This window comes from Mustelus asterias, chromosome 18 (genome assembly GCF_964213995.1).
Source record: "Mustelus asterias chromosome 18, sMusAst1.hap1.1, whole genome shotgun sequence".
Taxonomy (NCBI): Eukaryota; Metazoa; Chordata; class Chondrichthyes; order Carcharhiniformes; family Triakidae; genus Mustelus; species Mustelus asterias.
This window is the reverse complement of record NC_135818.1, coordinates 77489339-77502501: the sequence shown is the minus strand read 5'-3', so window position 1 is coordinate 77502501 and position 13163 is coordinate 77489339. Positions and strand designations below refer to the sequence as shown.

The 13163-nt window shown below is 38.4% G+C and overlaps 1 protein-coding gene across 4 annotated transcripts in view; it reads right to left on the bottom strand.

The window, feature by feature from the left end:
* Nucleotides 1-217: 217 nt before the first annotated feature.
* The window catches only part of arel1 (apoptosis resistant E3 ubiquitin protein ligase 1), a 76361-nt gene continuing 63415 nt past the window's right edge, over nucleotides 218-13163 (bottom strand). The window contains exon 22 of one of the 4 annotated variants that reach the window (XM_078234339.1): nucleotides 218-1937. In XM_078234339.1, the coding sequence (XP_078090465.1) occupies nucleotides 1757-1937 (181 nt within the window). In that variant the 3' untranslated portion in view covers nucleotides 218-1756. Of the gene's footprint in view, nucleotides 1938-6008; nucleotides 12203-13163 lie in introns of those variants that run through there. The other 3 variants (XM_078234340.1, XM_078234341.1, XM_078234342.1) reach the window with 3 other exon arrangements.

Genomic DNA, 13163 nt, shown 5'->3' with positions numbered 1-13163 from the left:
CTTCAGAATACTGTACAAGATCAATACAGAATGCAAACGAGATCATAGCTGCCACCAAGTTAATGACCCGTAAACTATGGGAAAACTTCAAGGTACAAAAATTCCACCAGGTCTAGAGGGACTTTCTTTATATTTGAAACATATGCATTGGTAATGGTGCAGGGAGGGAATGCTGTAGTAGAATTTTTAAAACTTCACATGGAGAGATATTCAAAAAATGAGCCGTCATGTTTCTTCACATAATATTTATGGCTGAGGTGAAAGTTCACAGGTGAAAGGCAAATTACAGTAAAATGGAAAAATAAAATCAGATTGGATCTTTAATACAGAAGATAATCACCAGCAGTATTCTCTTTGCTGCATTGACGAGTGACATCAAAGATTGCCTCAAGGGTCTCTAATGTTTGACATTGACAATGGATTTGATAGAAAATTTTACATAGAACATCCATAATTGTTGTTGACATCAAACAGTGCAGAAAAGGATGAAGTTGGAGATCAAAGATGAACACAGTAATAAAAAGGTGTACGGGCGTTCTACTAAAGTGCTTTGTTCTCTCCCAATTCCTCCTTTGGTTCTATAAACTATGCAAGTCAATAATCAGATTCAACCCTTATAATCAATAATAATGAAATTATTTATTTCACGTTGAAAATTGTGGGATACATACAAACATATTAGGAACAGGAGTAGGTCACTCGAGCCTGCTCCACCATTCAATATCATGGCTGATCGATTTTCAACTTCAATTTCACATTTCTGCCTACCCCCGATAACCTTTCATCCCCTTGCACATTAAGAGTCTTGTCAATTTCTTCCTTAAAGATATTCAAAGACATTGCCTCAACCACCTTTTGAGGAAGAGAATTCCAATGTCTCACAACCCTCAGAAATTTAAACAGGCAACCCCTTAATTTGAAATAGTGACCTTAATTATAGATTCTCTTACAAGAGGAAACATCCTTTCCACATCCATCCAAGTCCCCTCAGGATCAAGTCGTCTCCTACTCTTTTAAACTCCAATGGATGCAAGCCTAGCCTGTCCAACCTTTCCTCATAAAACAACCCACCCATTTTGACCTTCTCTGAACTGCTTCCAATGCATTTACATCTTTTCTTAAATAAGGAGACCAATACTGTTCATAGTACTCCAGATGTGATCTTAGCAATGCCCTGTATAATTGAAGCTTAACCTCTCTACTTTTGTATTTAATTTATAAGCAAACCTCCACTACCCAAACAACTGTTTCAACATCCTTAGCTAATTGTGATCAGTTGCATTGAAACTTTCAAGGGGTTCCATCACCAGTTCCAAATATTGCCCCAAATTCTTAATACTAAGATTAAGCAGCAGCCTATGCTGTGGAGCTTTCTCAAAGGCCTTTTAGAAGTATGCATGCAACATCTCATAAATCACAGAAATATAGTAACTGCTGTGGAGAATAGTAACAGACTTCAGGAGGACATAGACTCATAAAATGGGCAGACACATAGCAGATGCAATTTTTAGCAGAAGTGTAAAGCAACATTTTGGTATGCAGGGTGAAAAGAGGCAACATGAACTAATATGAGGTAGAATTATAAAGGGGTGCAGGAACAAAGACTAAATGTGGCAGGTGTGGGATTGTGGTATGAGTGTGCATATTTCTTTGGTAGTGGGAGGACAAGCTAAAACGGGCTTTACTAATTGAGAAATAGAGCACAAAAGCATGGAAGAGTTATGCTAAACCTTTAAAAACATTAGTCAGTCCTCAGTTAACATACTTTGTTCCATTTTGGGCACAACATAATATGAAGGATATCAAAATCTTGAGATTTACCACAATGGTAGCAGTGATAATGGACTTCACTGGCTGGAGAAGCTGAAGTTGTTCCCCTTAGAGTAGAGAAAGTCAATAGGCCATTTAAGAGGTATTCAAAATCATAAATGGTTTTGCTACAGTAAGAAAGGAGAAATTATTTCCAGCGGTAGAAGGGTTGGTAACTGGAGCCACAGATTTAAGATAATTAGTTGGAGAAAGAAGCACGTGTTTAAAAATATGTTTTCAGACTTTATATGATCTAGAACACACTGCACAATAAGGTGGAGAAAACAGATTTAATATTAACTTTAAGCAAAAAAAAAATCAATACTTAAGGGGAAGGGAAGATACAAGGCTATAGGGAAAGAGCAGAGGCGTATGATTCATTAGATAAGTCAACCAAAATGCCATTACAGGTACGACAGGCGTAATGACCTTCTTCTGTGCTGTACAATTATATTTTGTGATTTCTTTAGAAAAGTAAAAGAGCGAGGAGAAGGGGTGGTACTTCAAATTCTAAATCTGCATAGCTTCCTGTTTACTAGGTTATTATACCCCAAATACTCCACACTGTTAACCCCGAAAATCAGTTTGTTTAATTTATCCATTACTGTAGTATAAGTTGATCTATATTTGTCTGGGTATAAAAAACATAAGAAATAGGAGCAGGAATCCACAATTTGACCTCTCGGGCCTGCTCCGCCATTAGATCATCAGATTATAGCTGATCTTCTAACTCAACTCCACTTTCCTGGTCTATTCCCATGTATATTCATTTCTTAGTAATGGAAATTTTATTATTCTCCATCTTGAATAGATTCAATGATTGACATCCAAAGCTCTCTGGGATAGAGAAGCCTTCATATCTGGCATCACAATGGCATTGAAATTCACATACCACACTACTCATTTGTGCAATGGACAGAATGTCTTTTTCCTTGACAGCAGCATCCTGTTAATGGGAAAATACCGCTCATGTTACTGCTGTATATAGTAGCACTGTGAAATGGCTCGCTTCACCTATTGCTCAATTTTTTGGAGACATTTTAGTACCCCTTCTGCCCTATGCCAGGCCAATTCCCCATTCTACACCTGCCATACAATCCCTCCTTTCCCTCCTATGCTAGCGCCTATTCCCCCAACCTCCCATGCCTTTCTTCTCAATCACTGGCCTCACTTCCATGCCGTTGTCCCCTCCTCACATCTCCCATAGTTCATTGTGTGAAGAACTGGCACCAATAGATGCCATACCTCAGGAAATCAGAAAATACCTATTTGGAAAGTATGAAATATATTTGCTAAAGACGGCAAGGGAAAATTATAGAGCAACAGTTGTAATACTCAAAAATAAATCTCAGCAAGATAGTTTGTGGAGTGTAATTATTTAGGGGTGAATAGATTGGAACTTTAATACCTTGGAATTTTTGCTTGACAATCTTCAATGGTTCAGAAAACACCTTGGTAGCTTAAAACATGAGGCTAATGTGATCAGGAGTCAGGCAGTGCAAGTTGTACACACCCTTTTCCAAGAATTGACTGCTTCTGGAGGGAAAGAGTGGAACTTTTGAGGAAACTTTTAAGCATTTTGCAATCACCTGGCCACTCTTATTTATCTTTACAAGCTAGGGTACAGCGACATTGGTGAACAATTTGGCAGTAAGTAGCTTGAAGGATTGAAGTTGATGGGTCACATTGAGAAAGTGGTTGAGTATTCAAATTCCAGAGGTTATTGACCTAAGGCAATGAGTAAAAGAACCAACAATAACATGAAAAATTACTATTGTTATGTGTGAGCGATTGGAGTCTGTAATGTTTTGTCTGGAAATATGGTGGAGGTACATTCAATCATGTCTTTCAATAGGGAAATAGACAATTACTTGAAAAAAAATTGCAGTGCTTTTGGGAAAGCGTAGAGAGGAGAGGAGTGAGCCTACTTGAATTGCTGGCAAAATTACCAAGTTTCTAAGTGATCTTCTTCATCAGACTAGGCACAACAAAAAAAAAATCATAAGACAGCACCATTTAAGAGTCATGATCTTCCACAAGCGGAAGGGAAAGATCAATAAGTGTTGATGAAATATAAGAACATAATAGCATAAGCTCATAAGAAATGGGAGCTGAGGTGGACTATTTGGCCTTTTGTGTGTTCTGCCATTCAACAAGATCATGGTTGATCTTCCACCTAAACTCTATTTTCCCAAACTACCTCCATATCCTTTGATGGTACCCAAAAATCTGTCTGAATTGTCTTGAATACATCAACAACTGAGCAGCTACAGCTCTCTGGAGGAGAGAATTCCAAAGATTCACAACTCTTTTAGTGAAGCAATGTCTTAACTCAGTCATAAATGGCTGACCTCTTACTCTGAAAATGTGTCCCATTTTCTAGATTCCCCAGCAGCAGAAACATTATCTCAGCATCTCAAGAATTTTACATGTTTCAATTAGATCACTTCTCATTCTTCCAAACTCCAGTGAATATAGGCCTGGTCTACTCAATCTTTCCTCAAAGGACAATCCATGATCTTATGAACCAGTCAAGTGAATCAGTGTTGTACATCCTCTAGGGAAGCTGCACAGAGTATTCCAGGTGTGGCCTCATCAATTGTAACGAGACTCCTTTACTTTATGGCAATCCCTTTGTAACAAAAATTAACATAATTTGCCTTCCGATTTGCTTGCTGTACCAGCATATTAACTTACTGGGGATTTATGGATGATGACACTACAATCCTTCTGAATACAATCCCTATTTTGAAAGCCAGACAACAAAGTTATGAATTACCAATTAGGGATAGAATCATAGAATCTTATACACGGCTCATTGTACCTATTCAAGTGCTTTGAAAGAATTATCCAGTCAGTCCCCTTGCACTTTCCCCATAGCCCTGCAAATGTTATCTTTAAAGTATTTACTCATCCATTATAAAAGTTAGTATTAAATCTGCTTTTGCCTCTCTTTTAAGTAGTGCAATTCAAATCATAACAATCTTGATCACCATAAACAACTTATATGTACACATCTCTTCTTCTAGTATCCTAAAAGCTAGATCTTAATGAGTTTGATTCAATTACATGGTAATAGTTTTTTTAAAACTAGGTCCTTTTATAGCCCTTACCCCTTTTCTGATGTTCATTACAAAGTCTAACTGCTAGCTTTGTCCAAAAAGCAGGATGTTGTCATTGACATATCTAAATTAATCATGAAGTTTGTATATATTTGAAAATCACATGCAGAGTGCTTCTGAAGCTTGTTACCCAGGAGACAAAACAAACCTTACGATGTATGTAATAAAGTAGGATGAGGTTTTTTTTTAAAAAAAAACTTTTGTATTGTGCCCGATTTTTAAAAGGGCAGCTAGCTGACCAGTACAGAACCGAGTTGCTTTACATTTACCACAAGCTCCGCAATGAACATCTGCCTGCAGGCAAGGCGAAAAAACTTGCAAAGGACAGCTCGAGTCAGCTACCCTAATATAAATGCCCAAGTCCAGTGGTGCATAACAGGCTTGTTAATCACCCATTACTTCATCCAAATGCTTCTGACAGAAGCTGACTTCCCCTCCACGGTATGTGAAAGTTTATGTGAGCCCTTGCTGCTTTTTATTTTTGACACCTCACGATTCAAATGTGGATTTCAGGCATGAACTTGAGGAAGCACTTGGTTTCTTAAAAGCAGAGGAATTCAGAACCATGAAGCAGAAATATCTGGGAACATGTCTGACATGTTACATGCTTCACATGATGCTCTTTCTCCTTGTACTAGTATGGTGAGAAGATTGATAATTACATGTTATTCACAGAGCAGAGATAGAGGTTAAAAAGTGTAAAAGAACAGGAGGATATTAGTTACATAGGTTTCATGGTCCAGGAATTAATTTGATGATGGACAATACTGTTGACCCTAAATATTTATGGATCAAAATGTAACTTGGTTTTGAAGCAGATTTACATCTCTTTTCATTTTCTTTTCTCTTTTAATCAAACTAGAATGACAATCTCCTATAATGTTGATCATTGTGGTCCAACATGCAGGGCAAACTTGCGGTGTTTGAAAGCTAATCTACTCTGGCCTTATAAGGTCATAGCTTACATATCCTTGATGGGGATGTGATATCAATACATTGTAAGATTAATTACTGCCATCAAAAACATCTGTACCTCTACAATTGTTTGACTCCATTCCTGGTTATTCCAAAAAGGGGGAAAAAAACCAAGAAGATACCTGCTCTCTTTATAAAATGCCAACAAAATCACAGCCGAACAATATGCGACACCTGGAGTGTAATGTAGGCTGTCAGAACTTTTACATAGATAAAATGTTTAATATTTTCTTGTTACATAGTTGAATTTCTAAAAATATTCCAAAAATGAAAAAATAAATGACCACACCACATTTGTTCAGCCACTTTTAATCATAAACAGTATAAATATTCGAAAAAGATCATTTCAAGAGCATCCATACCATCAAGCAATGCAAACAGCTTTCAAAATATAAAATAATCTGTACCAGTCTTTTACAAATAAATAATATTCAGTTCACAGCCAAAAACTGTTGACCTGGACTATTTACACGGTACGTTATTAAAACCATCCCAGTCTGGGATTACTAGTGACACAGAGAACTTTTACCTTGAAGTGGACCACACATAACCCAGTGCATTATGTAAACTAAGTGCCAGTTCTAGCGAATTTATTTTCTGGTTTATATATTTTTCAAGATCAGTTCTTTACTAAGTGATATCGGAATAGCAAATGGAACTATGCTACTGGTCTTACAACCAAAGTAGTCTTTGCATCAGCCATATATCAGCATACCCTCACCAGCCAAGTGAAATCCCACAATAACATATTGTGATGGTCGGTTGTATTAATGCTCTACACCAAAGATGACGCACAAAACTGTAGTGTTAGGAAAGGGAAGGATTGGATCAAATAGGTTTTCATGAACACCAATGCCTTCATTTATTAAATCACTTCTGTGAGATAGTTTGGCGGGGGTTTCTTGCCCTATGTCCCACTTGCCAGTTTTCAGTGTTGCAACCCTTTAGTGGCATTAAGATATACAGTAGAACTCAGCCCTGATGGAAACTAAAACAAATTCAATCTGCTTCTAAAAAGACAAATGATATACAAAGGTGCTAGCCAATAAACACACACCAGTTGCCCCATTGTCTGAGCATGTCTGCAATGAATGTGATAGATTAAGACAGAAGACTCCAACACTCCATGGAACCATCAGTCAATAGAAGAAATCTATGAAATGTTAAGTAAAAGCAGGAATGACTGAAAGTACACCAGTCTGTTAACATCTGTAAAAGGAAAAGATAAATTGACATTTCAGACGTCGGTCCTAGATCAGAACTTTAAAGTGGGGTGGATTTATCTTTCAGTTTGCAGTTCTGGCAAAGAACCCATGTCAAGATCTTTTTTTGCTTCTGCTGACAGATCTGTTGCTCTTATACTTTCTGTTTTTATTTCAACACTTATAATTTCTTCTTCTGTCAAATAATGGTGGAATACACACAGAGCAAGTACTTTCCACTTAAATTGGTGATGCTGATATTAATGATGCCTGATAAAAAAAAAAGCCCACATTGCATTTTCTCATCATCATGTCACATTCCTAGCTACTGTTTTAATGCACTTGAAAGGTTCCCCCCCCCAATCTCCTTTTTCGGAATGAATGATAAGCCAGAGTAAAAAAATCTTCAAGTTAAATACTACAAGATAAAAAAAACAACAAAAAAAAAATCACCATTTTAATTAAATCTGCCTATTTAAGTGCCCTCCCTGGACATTTCTAACTTGTCTGCATTTCAGCTGGCTGTAATGTGTCTACATTGGTAAGAAATGTCTGCTAAGTATCTTTTCACAGCAGTAAATGTCTCTGCTCAGTAAGTGGAAAACATCTGCTGTGAAACTTTTTTTAAAAAAACGGCACAGATAAAAATGTTAAGAGTTAAGTGGTCTCATCATGTGATTATCGCTCCTCATTTCCCCATTTTTCCATTTACTGCTGCAAATAGTAATCAGATCACCATGATCTAATATTGTGACAGTCCAGTAAAGCAACTGATCATCCTTTCTCCACTGTACTTGTTCATCTTAATTCTTGCAACCCTCCCCCACCTATGAATACCATCTGTCTCAGTATACTTACTCTCAGCATTGGAAAGGCTTCTCTCCAGCATTCTTTCTCAAAGTGTTTAATAAATGCTTTCTCCCAAGTATATTCAACTCCATACAATCCCTCATACCAGTAGGCCATTTCCTCACCCTCCTCTTCACTTTTACCACCACGCTCCTTTCAAGCACATTTCTTTCCCAAGTTCTCAGTCCCCACTTCCTCCTTCCATGCTTGCCTACAGTCTCTCCACACCACGCCTATCCTGTCCCAGTAAGATAGCATCTAGGAACCCATGAATGGTTCTCACACCCACACAATTCCCCAATGTGCATAAAATTACTGTGCAAAAAAATGCACAACTATCTCCAAATGTTACGTAAAAAAAGTAATGCAACTGCTCCAATATGTAAATCATTATATTCTTGAAAGGCCAAGCTTATACATTCATACTTGCGATTAATTGTTGAACGTTTGGCTGCTTTCCTGTTTGGGTTGTAATGATTGACTTCATTAAATAAAATTTACCTAAAAAACAATTCTTAAATTTCACAGTAATGAATTTTATATATTGGAATCCTCTCATGTTGCTCAGCAGTCATGTAAAAAAATTTAGATTAGACTCCACTGTTCATATAACAACTTTGAAGTTTAATCCCACTTATCTATTAAAAGACAGTTTGGCATTTTAAAAGAAAGTACTTTCAGATGAGGGAGAAAAGAATGAACGGAGAAGGACCACACACACAAGGAAGCATTACTGTGCAGTGGCTGTATTAAATACACTGGTTCATGTAACAAAACAATATCTACAGTGTGAGAGAAACCCCTGATTATGCATGCCTTCCTGCCCAGTCTAACCTAACAATGTGCTACTTCTGCCCCTTACTTCCAGGAAGACATATTTCATCATTTGCAAGGTCAGTCCTGAGATTTGTCTCTCTAAACCATGCTCATGCTATAATTATGCTTGCAGTCTACTTTGAGAATCAGGAACCAATCTGACCAAGAGGAAAAAAGTGGTCAGACTTGTGGAAGAAATGGTTCTTCCACTTCTCTTTGAAGTCATGTTTTGGCCTCAACACCCACTTACATTTGAAAGTTTAGTACTGTGTTGAAGCCAAAACTATTTTGCTCCAGTTCTATACCTCAACGTGTGAATGTACTGTTAGACAGAGCATTCTCCAGGTGCAGATCATAATACTTCCCAAATTCAAATGCAATCTCCACCTCAACCTAGTCACAATAGTGTTTTAGGCAGCTAAATGTAGAGCTTTGGATAACACATCCAGAAATGAATTTACAATCCAGACCAGTATTTATAATAACTCCACAATTATTCGCACAGAATGGAATTTTTGAATCAACCATGGGAACTTCTAAATTACTTATACCTTCAGGTCATCACCCAGGCTGCAGATGCCCTCATAGATGGAGCAGTGTAGTGCAGCTCAGTTGCTTGCCTCTTTTCAGAGCCAATGTTGAGAGTTTTAGGGGCTGCTAAAAACAACCTGGAGATCTACTAGCAGTAGCAGTGTTATAGGAGAAAGTAGTTTAAAAGTAAAATTATAACTTTATAAAGCACGATTTTAAAAAGAAAACTATTCCCATTAGTAATATATTTACTTGTGCTCACCAACACACCCAGGTAAATGCCTGACACTTTGGCAGAAGTCCTAATGCTTAATCATGAGGTGCCTGCAGCCCACTTCTCCTGTAATGGTTTCGTTACTACAATGCAACCCCTTTAAATTGTGAACGGATGACATTAAGTATCACTGATCCGGGATAGTGACAGTTCAGGATTAGAAAGGATCACATCCCAGCAACAAACTCTTCATGCAGTGGGGGACAAGCTGCACTTAGTTATTGTCATGCGATTCTGGAATTTCTAGAGAAATAAATGGAGAAGAGAGACAGGGAGAGGAAAGGGAAAGAGTGTAAGAGAGAAAGATCGAACCTGGCCTTTACCTGCACTAAAATAATTTTAAATAAAACTCAATCTCTTCATTTCTTCTTAAAGGCATTTAACATGAAGTAAAGTCACTTAATTGCTATGAGCTACAAATATACTTTGATTGTTTAAGGTCACAGCCTTTCTTGCTCCCTGACCTGCGTTGTAAAATCAGTACCGAGAGCTGGCCATATGTGGAGGAATGCAGTTCATGATTTTTTTGTAGAATGGATGAGGGAGAATTTACAGTACAGCTAACTGAAATGCCACCTTGCTACTGATATTTGAGTGGGGATTATAAAAGATTGAAGTAGGTAGGAAAATAGAAACCCTGATTTTGAAATCTTTTGTTTTTTCTGGAGCTGATACTGTATATCTAGCACGCATCATCTTAGCTGAGGTATTGAAACTAGAGGCCGTCTCCACCCTTGGTGCTTCAGTTTGTGATATCCCTGTAATGAAAAGACTGAATCTATGCAGCCCAGCTGGTCACCAGTTGAATTGGGAAAACTGTCTTTAGCCACCACTTTAGACAACCCACAAAGTAATTATCAACTTCCAGTTAGAATTATCTGCAGTATACCACAACCTGACATAACATGCATCAGTCTCATCTCAACCACGCAAAATAATCATTCCTTTTTAACGAGATCCTCATAACAAGGCTCCTAATCACACCTTTGAGAGAGAACTTAGCATGTAATTGAGAATTGGGAAGTTTGTTTATTTTCTGCCTCTAGAATCATAGAATCTACAGTGCAGAAGGAGGCCATTTTGGTCCATCGAGCCTGCACCAACAATAATTCCATCCAGGTCCTATTCTCGTAACCCCACATATTAACCCTCCTAATCTCCCTGACACTAACAGACAATTGAACATGGCCAATCAACCTAACCAGCACATCTTTGGACTCTAGTGGTCTCAAATTATTTAGTGATTATTATAGGGTACTTGATTTACAATAATGCACTGGAGATGGTTAGTGCTCCCACATTTCAATCCCCTTCTTTGTTGATCAACTCATTCTTCTTCCACTTTACTGCCTTAAAATATTCAACTTCTGAAAGTTGCATCAGTTCTGATGATAGTTCATCAACCTGAAATGTTAATTTGGCTTCTCTCTCCACAGTTGCTGCCTGACCTGCCGAGTTATTTCCAGCATTTTCTGTCTTTATTTCAGATTTCCAGCATCTGCAATATTTTGCTTTTGTGTTTGTCCATCTGGAAATATGATTGAAATATTAACACCAACCTGCTACGGAACTGATTGGTTGGAATCTGTCTCAGCAGATCAGCTACAACAAAACACAGCTCACAGAGAAAGTGCAGTTATCTTGATGGTTTGGGAGGTTGGTTCTGACAGTCACTGATCAAAGGGAAGGGCCAACAGTGTGACAATACTTCAATTAACCAGCGACCTCTGGAGACAGAGCACAGAACCTGGCATTGTTTTTTGTTTCTTTCACAGTTGAGTTCCTGGTACCACAGGGTGACTTTGCATGGTCAGAGGTCAGAGCAAGGTCACTAAAACTCTCAACCGCTTGAGACCGGAAGTCCAGGTGCAAGTCTTTATGCAGTCTTATGCGCAAAATGTTGTGACGAAGAATGCTGTGTGCTACAGGAACAGACTGACAAGAAGTTCCGTGATTGCTTGCGAACATTCAGAATAGTCTTTCCTCCATTTCCTGACAAACCAGATGAAGTCTCTAAAGCATCTCCCAGATTAAGTTATTGGTAAATCAGACAAATGCAGAAGGATGTCATTGATCACAACACCTGGAAAACCTCAGCTTTGGAATGGAGTGCTTGTACGAACAGCTGGCATTACAGGCTGAGATCGGGAAGTTTTGACTGCAGCATGCTGGATCGCTCACTGTCTTTGAAACCTGTTCATCCACAGCTGAAGGCTGCATGTGGAAGGGTCGTAAGGACTTGAAACATTAACTCTGCTTCTCTCCCACACTTGCTGAGCTTATCCAAGATTTTCTGTTTTTATTTCATATTTCCAGCATCTGCAGTATTTTGCTTTCATAAAACTGAAGGCTCAGGTTAGAATAACGCAGCGATTACCATTGCTCAATCCATTTGTCTTAAAAGTGTTATGGTAGATATGGGAAGACCGTGGCAATTCTTAACTTGGCCATCACTGGACCCTGTGCTTCTTTTCTCAGCCTGCTGCTAGATATATCCATTTTTTATGTCCCAAAGCCTCAGTTACAGCATCCCAAATCCTTCGCTGCCTTCATTAATGGCCAGTTTCAGCATTTTGTGCAGTTCCTCGTAGGAATCATAGGTAGGAAGGCACAACTGGTTAAAGCTAGGTATATATATTAAAAAAGAGAGTTGATCAGTACAAAAATCATTCACAGTTGATCAATTCCCATCCCTCCACTAAAGTACTTTTCTGATCCAGCACCATTTCCTCAGTGTTAGCAGGATCATTTGGAGCTGTACAAGCAGTGGAGGTTTAGGGGGAAAGAAAAATATCTAGCGAGGGTGGGTAATCTCCCCTGGAAATAATTTTATTTCTGACACTCCAACATAGAGATTTTGCAGTAGAACTTATTGCATTCTTTAAATAGTATGTCTCTTTCCTCCCCATCCCAAAACACCTCTCGCTACTTCTGCTCATAACACTCTCCTTTTCATTGCCACTCATTGTGCCTTCCTTTTACCATATGCCCCTCCAAATAAGGGCTCATGGATAAATTACCATGGACAAAGGGTTGGTTAATGGACAGGAAGCAAAGAATAAGATAAAGAGACATTTTCAATTTGGCAGGCGGTATTCAGTGGAATGGATCTGTATTGGAGCCTCAGCTATTTACAGTCTACATTACTTACTGACTCCTTGTCAAATCATTAATGTGTCCATGTTTGCTAATGATATACAGCTAGGTAGGAATGTAAGTTGTGAAAAGGATACAGAGTCAGAGGTTTACAGCATGGAAACAGGCCCTTCGGCCCAACTTGTCTATGCCGCCCAGTTTTTACCACTAAGCTAGTCCCAATTGTCCACATTCAGCCCATATCCTCTATACCCATCTTACTCATGTAAATGTCTAAATGCTTTTTAAAAGATAAAATTGTACCTGCCTCTACTACTGCCTCTGGCAGCTCGTTCCAGACACTCACCACTCTGAAAAAATTGCCCCTCTGGATCCTTTCGTATCTCTCCCCTTAAACTTATGCCCCCTAATTTTAGACTCCCCTACCTTTGGGGAAAGATGTTGACTATCTACCTTATCTATGCCCCTCATTATTTTATAGACCTCTAC